Source organism: Cyprinus carpio, unplaced genomic scaffold, assembly GCF_018340385.1.
Source record: "Cyprinus carpio isolate SPL01 unplaced genomic scaffold, ASM1834038v1 S000006646, whole genome shotgun sequence".
Lineage (NCBI taxonomy): Eukaryota > Metazoa > Chordata > Actinopteri > Cypriniformes > Cyprinidae > Cyprinus > Cyprinus carpio.
Window position 1 is genome coordinate 853,401 of NW_024879272.1, and position 16,311 is coordinate 869,711.

Below are 16,311 nucleotides of genomic sequence, written 5' to 3' on the forward strand. Positions count from 1 at the left end.
AAACATGCTACTTGTATCAGGTTATTCATTTATATATTTTTAGACATTACTAAGGACTACATTTAGTAAAAGTTGAAATTGAAATGTTGATTTGAAGTGTCAGTTATTGTTAAATCTGAACAAGGAAAGCATTTTGTTAGGCTATTCATATGAACTACAGTGTGATCAGTCACACGAAAGTCATCAGAATAAAGTTTGGCTCAGTGTGTCCAGGGCAATATTTTAAAACATAGAATTGAGTGTTTACATACCATGAACAGAGACGTTCTGTGTGTGAGATGTGTATCCTATTTTAAAAACTCTGCATCACAATCAGCAACTGGTAAATTGAGATTCCAGTAGCTTTACTGGCATAATAAAAATGCTTTACAAAGCATTGACAGCACTTCAAACCAATGATGTTGAGCAAATTTATCAAATATCAAATTATCAGTTATCAAATTTAGAGGCTACAATTCATAGTTTTCAGTCACGTGACTGGCTCAAAGACCTGGTGGGCAAAACATCCATAGAATTGCAGCAAAAGCTTGTCAATTTTCTATTTGTTTCCAATCCACAAATATTTCGATCTTTTGATGACCGGACTTATATATCTTCATCGAACTCGACAACATCTCTAATTTGACAGTTTACCATCTGATCTCACTCAGTGACTCTAGGCTAGCTGCGTAGAACGGGACGGAACCATGCAGTGAATTTGGGTAATTTAGCCGGAAATGCAGAAATAAGCCGTAATTTTGTTTTATTTGTAACACTTTGGTAGATACATTTATAATTTGTATTGCATTACTACTAGTACTGTTACTGCTAATAAAACAGACCTCTGGGGGCCCCAAAAATACATGGGCCCTTAGAATCGTCCTAACAATAAAAGAAAGTAAACTGTGACATATTATACCCAACAATTCTTCATACAGTGGACTATCTGTAAAACTGATAAAAATTTGAGACCAACGATTCAGACACTTTGACCTGACCATGTTTTGCTTAAGTGTTTTTTTTTTTAATTGCTAATAATGCTTTTTACACCATAGACTAAAAAAAAAAAAAAAAACATTGCTTAGTAATTGGTTGCCTTAATTTGGTATTATCTTATTGTGTACTTCAATTTAACAGTTGACTGCTAACAGCTATTCATCCAAAAATCATTACATACCTTTCTATCAAAGTTATCTGACATTATTAAGATGCATTTGTTCTTCACATCTTTTATGACCATTTTGTAAACTATAGCGAATAAACTGATAATGTGAGAAATGTTTAAGGTGTCCGAATAAATTTAGGTTGCTGTTATTACTTGAAAATGTATTTATGTTGCTTGTTTTTAAACACTGGCTATTATTTGGGCTGCAACAACTAATTGATCAAATTAATGATAATTGAAAATGAAAATAATCAACAAATAAATTCAAAATTGATTAATCAGGGCTTCAAGTTATACACGAAAAAAACAGCCAAGAATAATGCATTTCTGTGAACAAAACACACACCAGAAATTTACACAGTCTACACAAACAACTTTCATTCTGCATTTATTTTTTCGGCTCATCTGTCACAGAATCGAATGCACAGGAATGTTTTTAATAAACACTGCTGAGGACTTTGATGCTGTCACTGATCAGTCTGATGGTTTAATTAAGTTTAGAATTGAACACTGAACAGTAAAAGTGAACACTTCCCAAGAAAAAAAAAAAAAAAAATCAAGCAATCAATGAATTATTCAAGGCTGAGCAGGGAACAATAATCATCACTGATAAGACACTATAAAGGGCATTCAAAAAATATATTTACTTGTTTTAAGTTCAGTGTTACTCTAATATAACTTATTTACCATTTTTCTTAATTTTCCACATTTATTTATGTATCAATTTTTGGAAAAACATTTAGCAACTGCAGAAGTGAAACTGATAGGTGTCCTGATATTGGGGAAGAGTGTAAGGCAATGGATCTTAATCGTAGTCCTGCTCCTGCTGGAGATGATGAAGCTGTTCTCCTGCATTTGAATCTCAAGCAGGACGAGAAAATACTTCTTTGAAACAGAGACTGACACATCAGTGGCCTCCCCTCAGTGATTATTTCTGGAACCTGGTTGATACACTTTTATTGTATAACTATAAATACAAAAACTACAAAATACAAATGCACTAAATAAAATAATTCGATAAATGTATATTTACGCTTTAAGCACTTAACTAAAATAAGTTTTAAATAACAAAATAAATCACTAGAGAAGGCTGACTATAATCAGCTTGCTTCCATTTAGTGAGAAAAGCCTTCTATTCACCTGAATTAGAAAAAAAAAGCTCTTCTGGTCTTCAGTGATGCGAGGACAATGTTTGAGCGTACACACAATATCTGAGCGAGAGCAGAGCCAATTCATAAAAGAACAATGTATATTTAAAAGAACACGTCCAGTTTTGTGTGAGTGAAGGTTATCCAGTTGCTAGTGGAGAGATTTGTGCTCGTGCATTACATGGATCACATATGCACTCTCGACATTTCTCATTAAGATCACGCTATAGAAACAGCCTAAAATTAAGTGTAAAGCAGAGAAAAAAAAACATCCCTAGGCAGCTGCCTACACATGCGAGGATCCACCACTGCCAGATAGAGTTAGACATTTAATAAAAACACGCTTATCACAAGATATGTGGGGGGGGGGGTGCCACCCCTGCCCACGACGTAGACACACCCCTGGTGCTCTGAGAGTGTTTATAGTGCTGTGAGTTTAACACTTCATGACTGAGAGCAGAACAGAACACAATCTTCATCATCACACAAGACACAACAACAACAATGAACAACATCATCATCCTCATCTGGACACTCACACTGTTTACTCAAGGTTTGTGTAGTAAAATTTAAACAAATATTATACATAATTTAACATGTAAAATATTAAACATTACAGTTTTGCATTAATTTTCATTGTTGTTCTCTCTTTCAGAGTGTAGAGGACAGTACACTGTAACTCAGAGTCCATCATTAATAACAGCAGCTCAAGGACAAGAAGTCAGAATAAACTGTAAAACCAGCAGTAGTGTGTATAGTGGTAGTTACTTACACTGGTACTTACAGAAACCTGGAGAAGCTCCCATACTCATCATATATCATGCAACAAGCCGTTACACTGGAACTCCATCTAGATTCAGTGGCAGTGGATCTAACACTGATTTCACTCTCACCATCAGTGGAGTCCAGACTGAAGATACAGGAGATTATTACTGTCAGAGTAGACACTGTCCTAGTAACTGGGTGTTCACACAGTGATAAAGAGTCGTACAAAAACCTCCGTCAGTCAGAGTCACAGTGACTGCACTGATACAGCTGAGAGATACTGCAGCTGCTCTACAACACAATCACACACAACACTGATCAGTGAACAAACACACATAACACAATATCTTTACAACATAAATAGTATATTCCTGAAGAAAACAAGTCAGTGTTTTAATATGATCATCATGTTTTTGGTGTAAAATATGATGCCTGTCAATCAAACTGAACAGATTGCAATCAGTCACTTCTTCTGTCTTTTAACAAATATGCTTAAGACAAGCAAACTTTAAGTGAAGTTTTAGTCTATTTACATAAAACACTTATTTTACTCTTACTTAAAGTTATAATTTATGTTTACTTTGTGTAAGAAAATAGCTAAATTACTCATGTTTTTTTAGTGGGTTTAAAGTATCAGTTCTTTATAACCATGTGAAGGCCTGCTACAGTTTTTTTTAAATATTTACGTAATGATCCTGCTTCAGTTTGCTTTTCAAAAGTAAGATATTTTAAAAGTCATTTTTAACATTTTCATATATTTTACGACACACAATATTACTTAATTATTTATCAAGGCTGTGAGTGTGTGAGTGTAGGTGTGTGTGTGTGTGTGTGTGTGTGTGTGTGTGTTATTAGCCTATCTCTATATGTTTCTTTCAAGTCTTATGTGTCTGTAATCCATGGGGAAAGAAGTCCCTTATGTCTTGTGTAGTGGACTGTGAAGTTAAAGGGAAAGTTCACCCAAAAATTAAAATTTTATGTTTATCTGCTTACCCCCAGGGCATCCAAGATGTAGGTGACTTTGTTTCTTCAGTAGAACAGAAATGAAGATTTATAAGTCATATAATGTAAGTGGATGGGAATCACAGCTTTGAGAGTCAAAAAAACATACACAAACAAAACCAAATGAAACCCTGCGGCTCGTGAAAATACATTGATGTGTAAAGACACAAAACGATCAGTCTGTGCAATAAACTGAACAGTATTTATATTGTTTTATATTTATAAACGTGTACACAATAAGTGCGTTGTATCAAATTATTAATTTTGAATGTAGGTACATAATAGTTAAGGCCACCTTATATAAAGTGGGACCAAATAGTTTAAAGTGAATTGTGAATAAATACAGTTTAACACAATTTAATATATTTAAATATATTGTAAATAGCTTAAACTTGATTTTAAACATATTTTGAAATATGCTTAATATATTTATTGTTTCAAAATAATACATGTAATATGCATTTAGTATAGCATAATATAAATATACTAAGTATGTCCAAAAAAAGCACAATTTAAATATATTTCCTTTGCACCTGGGCTGCAGGATACAGCAGAAGAATGAAACTGGGTGTTTTCAGTTCAGATCATGTAACCAATCAAACAGTGACTCTGGGAGTGTGGGCTGAAAATCCCATTTGCATTGTCAGGGTGGAGTGATTGTGATCCTCTCAGAATAGAGCAGCTCTGTCTCCAGAGACCATGTTCAAACCCCAAGACCTTTATTTGACTAGATTTACTGCTACTGATCGAGCTTCTGAAAAGCACCTGGACAAACACTACATGCATCTTCATCTGTTAGTTGAATGATGTTGTCAGACACAAATGGAGTTTGTTGAGAAGCTTTATTGAATGTTGCAGCAAACACAGCAGATTGAAAGATCAGCCAGTGCTTTGACACTAGAGCTCTCTTTCAGTATTGAGTTGTAAATGACTACAGCTGCAGCACTAGACTCATGTGAATCCTGCCTGACACAGGACACTCAGATACGCTCATCTTCAGGAGAGAGCAGCGCTCACTGGAGAAACATCAGCACTGCGAGCGACTAACAGCGACTCTTGTGGAGCGAGGCCTCATGAGGAGCTCCATCATGTGTTACTCTGCAGACGTACAGCTCTCCCGCTTCCCAGCGTGCTTTGCTGAGGGTCAGGACACTACTGCGGCTGTAGCGGCCGTCCTGCTCACTCTCTGCGCTGGTCACAACCCCCTCGGTGACCTCTGAGCCGTCCAGTGACCAGCTCACCAGTGCCCCCTGTGGAGAGTAAGAGCTGAGCAGGCAGAGCAGTGCAGCTGAGTCTCCAGAGATCTGCAGAGAAGAGGGCGGAAGCAGAGACACTGAGGGCTTCACTGTGGGACCAGCTGCAGGAGACAAACACAACACATTCACAAACACAGAGAAAACACACTGCAGCTCCAGCACTCTTCTGCACTGCAGCATTCACAGCATTTCAACAGGACTTTCAGCAGCAGACATGAGGAGTGCAGTCAAAATCACAACAATCTCATCAATCATCTTATTCAACATCACTACAGCTGATATATACACAATATACAAACTACACAAACACTTTATACATTTAAATCAAACCTCATAAATAAAACTAAACATACTAAGACACTGAGTGCTGTAATTCCAGTAGTTTTTACATTCTAACATAACACTGTTTTTATGCTTTTTATACTTTTCACACTTCATTTCAAATACACATTGTGTGACTACTAGTTACAGTATATTACTGTTCATAATTATAAAATAACTGAATCAAATAATTAAAAAAATACACATTTTTGTATGTATATTAAAACCACTGAATAAAAACAACACAAGCAAAACAGATTCAGAATCATTAAATAAACTGCAGAAAGCTGCTACCTTTACATTTTAACATCAAATCTATTTTTTTTTTTTCTGTTTAATGAAAAAATAAAAAATAAATAAATAAAAAAACTATGAACACAATATAGAAATGTATAAAAGAAAAAAAAACTGTGATAAACTGATAAAACTCATAGTGAGATACATTATGAAAGTGTTTATACAGGAATTGTTTGTTCAAAGTGAATGGTAACACTTTATAATAACGTTCAGATGTAAGTCATTTATAATTTATTAGTTAATGATGAACTAATCATTTACAAAACATTCACAAGCAATTAATAAGTGATATGCTAACAATTTGTGTGTGTTTTGTTAATTCATTTACAAGTCATTTACAAGTGAGTAGTTAATGATGAACTAATCATTTACAAAACATGACTATGTGTTCATAAATGATTAATAAGGGAAATGTTAATATTTTATCTATGTTTCGTACATCAAGTTACAGTATAAATAATTTACAAGTGATAAGATGATGATTTACTAATTATTTACAAAACATGACTATACATTCACAAATGATTATTAAGTAATATGCTAACGATTTACAAATCGTGTAAGTTGTCTTTAAAAATAGCATCATGAAATAATCAAACTGATTCTTAGTAAAAGGTTTATACACTGAAAAAATACTCATTTTTTTAAGAGAAGTAGTTGCAAACAATATATTTTAGCTACATTTAAATAAAAATGTTGAAAATTACTCAACTTAATTTGTTTATTTAAATGTAGCTAAAATAAATTGATTGCAACTACTTATCTTAAAAAAAGTAAATTCAATGATTTTCTTTCAGTATAGTTACTAGTTAAGTTACTAGTTAATATATTATTAATCACTTCTAAATCACTGGAATGTCAACATTGTACTATTATCTCACATAGTTAAAATACTCCATGTGTGTCAGAGAAGACATCTGTCTAACTCTCACCAGTCGGCCCTTACACTGCAGTACACACTACAAAGTATTCAAAACATGTTGTGAAAACATGAATACATCATTTTCAAAGCTTTCTGCATTCTTTACTCTAGTGTAAACTACTCATCAGTTGTAAATGTTTTACAAACCTGCCGGTTACAGGTTGTGTGTGTACACACTGGTGAAAGATCTACGAATGATGAGTAGTTTACACTTTAACAATAAACTATTGAAACAACATTTTAGATTCAATATTTTTTATAAATAATAATTTATAGTAAATAATAATTTTGTTGTTTCAGTTTTTAAAAACAGTTTTTTTTTTTACAATCTAAATTGCAAGTTTTTAATGGAGAATCAAAAAGATGGACTTACCGAGCACCAGTTTAGTTCCTCCACCGAATGTGTACCACAGTGATACAATCTCATGAAACACTCGTACAAAAACCTCTCTTCCACTCGAGTGAACACAAACTCCAGCAGAGAGAGAAACACTTCAACACACTGATAGCAGTTTTGAAAAAAAAAAATGCTTTTCAAAAAGTAAGAATAAAACTTTCACATAAAATATCTTCAAAATGTGCTTATATAACATTTTTTAAAGATACAGTATATATATAATGACCTAATGACCTTTGACCTCTTTTATCATGGATGACGTTGTGTTTCTCTTAATGCTTCTATTCTTCATATGCAGCTCAATCAGCATGAATCCACTTTACATTTAAAAACCCCTGGCCCTGGATTCAACAACAGTTACTAAAAATAATGATCATACTTTATTTTAAGGTCCAGTTCTCGCTATTAACATACCATTAACTACAACTTTTGCCTAAAAAAACTCCTAATTCCCTGCTTATTAATAGTTAGTAATGTAGTTGTTAAAGGGTTAGTTCACCTAAAAATGAAAATTCTGTCATTAATTACTCAACCTCATGTCGTTCCAAACCCGTAAGACCTCCGTTCATCTTCAGAACACAAATTAAGAAGGTTTTGATGCATTCTGGGAGCTCTCAGACCCTCCATAGACAGCAAAGGAATTAACACGATCAACAACCAGAAACGTAGCAGAAACGTAGAAACGAGAATACTTTTTGTAGGCAAAAGAAAAAATAAATAACTTTATCCAACAATTCATCTCCTCTGCGTCACCCTATAGTGACATTTTGGAGAGTGAATTATCCGCTGAACGCAAACAGTGCATGTTGTTCTCTGTCAGCCGCACCACACAGATACGTTGTTTTCGTACAAACCAAAGCACAAACAACGTAGAAAACATATCCGCGTGGCGCAGCTGAAACAGAACAACATACGCTGATTGCATTCAGCGGATAATTCATTCACAAAATCTTTTTTTTTTCTTTTGCATACAAAAACTATTATCGTAGCTTTGTAATATTACAGTTGAACCCTGATGTCACATGGATTATGTTACAGATCTCCTTACTACGTTTCTGCTACGTTTCTGGACGTTGATCGTGTAACTTACATTGCTGTCTATGGAGGGTCAGAGAGCTCCCAGAATGCATTAAAAACATCTTAATTTGTGTTCCGAAGATGAACGAAGGTTTGGAACATCATGAGGGTGCGTAATTAATGACAGAATATTCATTTTTGGGTGAACTAACCCTTCAAGTTTACATACAGTCAATGTGGTAATAATAGGTATGCTAATAAGAAACTTTTTAATAGTGAGAATTGGTCCCTATACTAATGTGTTACCAAACTAATATTTGTGAACAGTTTTAATCAAATATACTATATTATGGTTTTGTTGGCAGCAAAAGCTGTTGTAAATCCTGCCCACTTCTTTGCATCGTCAGCACATGCTTCAGTGCTCTGAGAGTGTTTATAGTGCTGTGAGTTTAACACTTCATGACTGAGAGCAGAACAGAACACAGTCTTCATCATCACACAAGACACAACAACAACAATGAACAACATCATCATCCTCATCTGGACACTGACTCTCTGCATTCAGGGTAAATATGTTGTACTTAACATTACACACATCTTATGTACAGTCTATGAACCACTAAATGTCTAAAATGTCTTATTTCAGAGATCTGGGGACAAGTGACAGTGACTCAGAATCCAGAAATAAAATCCATCAGTCAAGGAGAAACTGTTACTATCAGCTGTAAAACCAGTCAGCCGATTTCTGGCTGTAGTAACTGTGTGTCTTGGTATCAGCAGAAACCTGGAGAAGCTCCTAAACTCCTCATTTACAGGATCAACAGCCTCCAGTCAGGAACTCCATCTAGATTCAGTGGCAGTGGAGCTAGCTACGGAAGTGATTTCACTCTCACCATCAGTGGAGTCCAGACTGAAGATACAATATCAACAGTAAAGCTGTGTTCACACAGTGGTGGTGTGTTCACACAGTGATAAAGAGTCGTACAAAAAACCTCCGTCAGTCAGAGTCACAGTGACTGCACTGATACAGCTGAGAGACACTGCAGCTGCTGATGAGAGGCGGGTGATAAACAATGCAATGACAATAATGTTAAATTACAAATTTTCTTATAACATTAAATATTATTATTATTATTATTATTATTATTATTATTATTATTATTATGTAGTATTGTTGTATAGCAAACATAGTTGTTGTATGTTCTGTAACTTATTTTATTTTAAATAACAGTTAGTGCTCAGACAGGTCAGTCTTTGTGTCTCTCCTCTTGTGTTTCAGATCAGATTATGAGAACGGAGTGGAAACCGAGGCAGAGATTTTTAATTTAGATTTTTGATTGCAGAGCAATTGTGTTTTCTGACCAATAATTGTTCACTGATTGATCAGAGTGCTTTCTTTCACCGGTGAAAAGAAACGCAAATTTAACTAGATTTTGTCTGGAAGGTAGGTTATTTCTTGCTTATAGAAATGTTATATAAAAGTAATGTCACACTCACGGTTATGCTGTGGCTTCATGTCTATGATAGAATCTGTGCTGATATTCAGTACAACTGCACTTTTTGTCATGTGATATTGCTTAAATGTGGCAGGATGAAAGAATACAGCAAAAACACCTTCAAGCCTAAGACAACTTCAGCATGGACGTTTAATACACTCTACATTTTGAATGCAAAAAAATAAAATAAAAATAAAAATAAAAAAAATATTTAAAAATTAATAATAATAATTCAAAACACAAACCAAATAACATAACTAATAACAATAAAGACTAATGATAAATTGCAGTCATACAAATGTATATATATATATATAAATATATATATATATATATATATATATATATATATATAAAAATAAAAAAAAAAATCATACATTTTCCCAAGATTACCGTTTTGAGATGTTTTGGCTGGACACTCTTGTAGAATTGACTCCATTTGCAGGTGTTTTCATGGTTCATTTTAAGGAATCAAATCAATAAAGATGTCTGGATGAACTAAATGTGTCAAAATGTGCAGCACACAACAGATCAGACTCTGTGAAACACTGTATTCCTGCAATTTACTTGATTTTCTATTTCCAATGTTACAAGTATGTCTGCAGTAATTTCATCTGCAATGTTAAACATCTCTTTTTATTTTCATTTTGTAAACAGACCAAAAGTTAACAAATTTTAAGTTTGATAAAATTTGATAAAAATGCAATATATATATGTACATACACACACACACACACACACACACACACACACACATATATATATATATATATATATATATATATATATATATATATATATATATATATATATATATATATATATAATAAATCTCCCCCTATAATAAATAAAAAAGTGCATTTATTTGGTGATGTGGACTGCAATCACTGAAGTTTGCTGCAGAAACTTTCATTGTTGTTTATTACACACTCTTTCACACAGTGTGATCTGATGTTTCTGATTAATTTCTGCCTCTTCACACATATGGGAGGGTCAGATTTTGGCAATGATGACATGAATCTATTCATCCGAACTTCCTTGGGCTGACAGGCTGCTGCTGCTGGTGGTGTAATGCTGTGAGGAATGTTTTCTGGACCCATGTGGGCCTGTTAACACCAATCAGTCATCACCTGAATGCCAAAAAACTAGAGTATAGTTCCTGACCATGTTTCTCTCTTCACGATTTCTGACCTGTCTGCTGTGACTCAGAGTCTTGCAGTGTGAAATGTGTTTTGACTGGAAAGTACATCAGCAGCGACCTACAGCCAGGGTTGGGCAAAGATACATCAAAATGTATTTTAAAATTAAATACCAAATACCTTATATTAAGTGTATCAAAATAAACTACAAAATACAGCAGCCAGACCATGTATAAAAATAAACTACTGATATTCTTGTATTTTAAAAATACTAAAAAAAATACTTTTAAGAGGGAGCATGAAATTTCTTGGCAAACCTTCCATCAATTGGCCTGTTTGATCTATCGCTTCACTATCACACTGACTTGTTGATGAAGTAAACAATGTTTGATAGCAACAGCTTTTCTCTGCCCGAGCCATGCAATAAATCTGACATATGCAACCAGTTAACAGATCAAATATTCACATACCCCTGTGATCTCCCAGATGAAGGTTAGTTTTAAAGTAACCAACAGTTTAATGTTTAACAGTTTGTGAATGACTCATAATTGTATCCTAATTTATTTAACTTGGTGTTTGGTAACGGAGGGCCTACTTTGCATCAGCAACACTGACTCAATAACAAACAATGATGGCAAACTGAGAAAAGTGATGCAACCTGAATTCATATCAATAAGTTTCTAACTAATTAATCATTTGAATGCTAATTATAAATATTATAATATATTATGTGTCAGGTATGCAATGGTATGCAGAATCATCATCCTACTAAACAGCTACTTCACTTAGGGTACAATATTCAGCAATCAAACATTTATTTATCAATCATTGGACACCTATTTGGAAGTTTAAAACAAGCATTTTAGCTTTTCAACAATTATTAAATAGTCAGTATGGTTTGTTGTTTAAATGTAGCCAGAAACGTAATCAGGAAGTAGCAACAGAACTTGTCAAGGTGTATTAACCCAACTCCAAACACTGAATCTATTGAGAGCCATAGAAGTATAGAGGACACATACACATTAATAGTGTAGTAAGAACATTTACTTATATTCCAAAACAGAATACTACAGAGCAGGTACTCCTAAATATTTGAAACGTTCTAACAGAAACAGTCAAACTTATGTGTGAATGTGTGTGAGAAAGTAAGTTTGTGTGTGTGTGTGTGTGTGTGTGTGTGTGTGTGTGTGTGTGTGTGTGTGTGTGTGTGTGTGTGCGTGTGTGTGTGTGTGTGTGAGGGAGTGTATACAATGAGTGTGTGTAGCCTGTGGACTACATTGCAGAGGTCTCTTTAGCTACTGATGCCTTTAAGCAAAATAAGTTTCTCAGAGCGGCTCACAGTAAATGCTGCTGCTCCTCACGAGTTTAGACCATTTCACCAATATCGTGGCATTAAAATGTATACAAGTATACATTTATTTAACATATTTTGTTGGTTATAACATTAATGACACGGAAAGGTACTTAATTAGGAATATTGTCCCTTTAAGATGGAAGGTATGCATGTAATACTGACACATGTTCAGTTTTCACACACCTGTTAACGTTCACTTAATCCATAACCAACTGTATTTACGTGCGATACTCTACATGATAGACATCTGGACTGCTGTGTGTGTATTTGAGCACTGAGAACTGATTGCGTGCTGTATGAGAACTGAAGAAGTGGAGCGTGTGTGAGAGAGAGCACCTCTATCAGCGCGATTCCTCCTATCCCACCTTCACTAAGACCTCGTTTACACTGCAGATCTTGATGCCCAGTTCTGATTTGTTGCTTATATCTGATTTTTTTGGCTGTCTGTTTACATGTTCATTCAATTGTGACCCATATCCGATTCATGTGTTTACACTTGCCATAGCATCTGAAACATCGCGCCTCCACATGTGCTTCCTCCTGAGAATAATGTGACCTGTGCTGACAAAATGAGTCACAATGAGCAATTAAAAAAAAAAAAAATGTATATCATTAATCAGGATATTCCTTGAATCATTCATCAACAGCAGAAAACAAATCTATTTTTCCAGAAAATACATATTCCAGTGGCTCCCATATAAACACTGAGCACACTCTGCGATTTACTGAAATCCAAGGCGAAGTCCACACGTGAACAAATATTTTATAAACACAGAGAGAGCTCAATGCACTGCAACTTCAGAAAACACTTGCAAATAGAAAAAGCACCAGCAAATCAAGAAAACATCTTCATCAGTTTGACAGCAGATGAATCTGGCAAAACTTATTACTGCATACAACCAAATGTACGAATGAAACAGATGTTTAGTGACTTGCGCTTAAGATGTTAAATAATTATGAATCATGTTTGTCATCTGCAGATCTACATGTAAATCTGTTTGTTGGTGTCGCTCTCATGTCTTGTATATTTCTATACCTCTATGTCATGATCATGTTTTGGTGTTTGACCAGCTGAATATTACTCACTTTTATCTCAGTAAATCCTCTGTTATCAGACACTGTGGGCTGCAAAATAACTCGGGGGGAGATACACCTGTGAAGAGGATCTTTTTAGTGAGACTTCTGTGAGATGCTGCATTCTTGCTGATAGTGTTCAGTATAAACTGAAATAAGAATCAGTGAAATATCCACAAAAATGGCTTTGTGTTATTTTAAAGATTAAACATTTAAACCATTTAGTTATCACACAATGATTCAAAATTAGTTTCTAAACGATTATACTTGTGAGAATGTAAAGTTATTGGTTATATAACAGTGTGTATGAGTTTGTTATCAGCTCAAGCTGTTGTAAATCCTGCCCACTTCTTTGCATCGTCAGCACATGCTTCAGTGCTCTGAGAGTGTTTATAGTGCTGTGAGTTTAACACTTCATGACTGAGAGCAGAACAGAACACAATCTTCATCATCACACAAGACACAACAACAACAATGAACAGCATCATCATCCTCATCTGGACATTGCTCTGCTGTATTAAGGGTATTTGGATAAAATTAACTGGATTATAATGAAGTTGGCTAACATGTTTTTGCCTTGGTATACAAACATGAATCCTATAAATTTCTCTCTCAGGTTCCAGTGGACAGATCACAGTTACTCAAACTCCTGCAGTTCAAACAACTGAACTAGGAAAGACTGTAGTGATGAGATGCACCGCCAGCACTCCTTTAACAGACTGCAGTCCACCATGTCTGTCCTGGTACTTACAGAAACCTGGAGAAGCTCCTAAACTCATCATATATCAGACATCAAGCCGTTACACTGGAACTCCATCTAGATTCAGTGGCAGTGGATCTGGCAGTGATTTCTCTCTGACCATCAGTGGAGTCCAGACTGAAGATACAGGAGATTATTACTGTGAGAGTTTCCACTATCTAAACAGTAAATATGTGTTCACACAGTGATAAAGAGTCGTACAAAAACCTCCGTCAGTCAGAGTCACAGTGACTGCACTGATACAGCTGAGAGACACTGCAGCTGCTCTACAACACAATCAAACACAACACTAATAACACAATATCATTAGAACAGAAATATTATATTCCTGAAGAAAACAAGTCAGTGTTTTAATATGATCATCATGTTTTAGGTGTAATATATGATTGCTGTCAATCAAACTGAACAGAATGCAGTCAGTCACTTCTGCTGTCTTTTAAGAAATATGCTTAATACAAGCATACTTTAAGCAAAGTCTATTTACATAAAACTTATTTTACTCTTACTTAAATTATATTTTATGTTTACTTTGTGTAAGAAAATAGCTAAATTACTCAGCTTTTAGTGGGTTTAAAGTATCAGTTCTTTATAACCATGTGAAGGCCTGCTGTAATTTATTTAAAATATGTATGTAATGACTGTGCTTCAGTTTGCTTTTCAAAAGTAAGACATTTTTAACATTTTAATATACTTCATGAAGCATATTAATTCACTACTATTGAAGTATACTATAGCTATGCGCTATATGCTATAACATCATTCTATAAAATTAATAATATTTATATTAATATTACTTAGTTTAATTATCTGTTTTTTTTTTTCATTTCTTTTTTTTTCTTTTCTTGTGTGTGTGTTATTAGCCTGTCTCTATATATTGATTTTATGTCTTATGTGTCTGTAATCCATGGGGCAAGAAGTCCCTTTGTGTATTGGACTGTGAAGTTAAGTGTATTTGTGGTGTATGTTATTGGGGGTCAGAAGATAGATTTCCACATTTGCGGACAATAAAGATTTGTATTTATTTTTTTATGTTCATGTATTACTTTCTTACAGAAGCCCTGAACCGCATGGTGGAGAAAAAAAAAAGTAAACTTATCTCGTTATTTCGACTTAAGTCGTTATTTCGACTTATTAAGTCGTTATTTCGACATAATAACTCGTTATTTCGACTTATTAAGTCGTTATTTCGACATAATAACTCGTTATTTCGACTTAAGTCGTTATTTCGAGTTATTAAGTCGTTATTTCGACATAATAACTCGTTATTTAGACTTATTAAGTCGTTATTTCGACATAACTCGTTATTTCGACTTAAGTCGTTATTTCGACATAATAAGTCGTTATTTCGACATAACTCGTTATTTCGACTTATTAAGTCGTTATTTCGACATAATAAGTCGTTATTTCGACATAATAACTCGTTATTTCGACATAATAAGTCGTTATTTCGACTTATTAAGTCGTTATTTCGACATAATAACTCGTTATTTCGACTTATTAAGTCGTTATTTCGACATAATAACTCGTTATTTCGACTTATTAAGTCGTTATTTCGACATAATAACTCGTTATTTCGACTTATTAAGTCGTTATTTCGACATAAGTCTCATTATGTTAAGGCTTGTGTTAAGTTCAGTATGAGCCAGAGGGCAGAATAAGACCACGAATCAAAGAACGCATTGTAGTTATGTTGACCTACGGTTAAGCACTTTTACAGGTGGGTGCTCCAAAATCCCAGAAGTTTATCATTGGAAATTGCATTCATCCCAGGCATATGCATTAATTTCAGGCTAACATATATTGAGGTGAAATTTATGTAGCCCATAAATGCAATATTACCGTAAAAGTTTGCCATAAATACACTGGGTATAGGCGTTTATTCTATGTAGTTTTCATAACACTGGATATTCTACTAATTCATACTTTTCTAATACATGGCCTAATGGGCAATTAACTTATTTAATAAGTACATATTTTGTGCTAATTGCTAGTATTGCTCTTTCAGCCAATTTAATTACCCAGCCGGCATTTCAACGTTGAAACAACGTCAGGTACCATGGTTCAATCAACATTGAAATCGCGACGCTGTTTCACCATCTTACCTTCATGGGTGAATTATGATCGTTCTGTAGACGTTGGATTAACGTTCAATTAGGTGTTGATTTTTCAAAGTGAATCAGCGTTGATAACACGAAGTGGTTTCACCGTCGTACCTTGCA

General features: G+C 34.3%; 1 long non-coding RNA gene and 2 gene segments (V, D, J or C); 2 read left to right on the forward strand and 1 right to left on the reverse strand.

Annotated features, from left to right (window-relative positions):
- Positions 1–4,886: 4,886 nt before the first annotated feature.
- On the reverse strand, positions 4,887–7,576 carry LOC122144340. The gene is made up of 2 exons (XR_006159662.1): positions 7,229–7,576; positions 4,887–5,416 (listed from the first exon to the last, which is right to left on the reverse strand). It is a non-coding gene; the product is annotated as an uncharacterized LOC122144340 (long non-coding RNA).
- A 1,135-nt stretch (positions 7,577–8,711) lies between these two features.
- LOC109110580 lies at positions 8,712–9,241 on the forward strand. The segment is given in 2 exon segments: positions 8,712–8,835; positions 8,916–9,241. Coding segments are annotated over 2 exon segments (375 nt in total).
- A 4,503-nt stretch (positions 9,242–13,744) lies between these two features.
- On the forward strand, positions 13,745–14,518 carry LOC122144333. The segment is given in 2 exon segments: positions 13,745–13,855; positions 13,949–14,518. Coding segments are annotated over 2 exon segments (381 nt in total).
- The last annotated feature ends 1,793 nt before the right edge of the window (positions 14,519–16,311 follow it).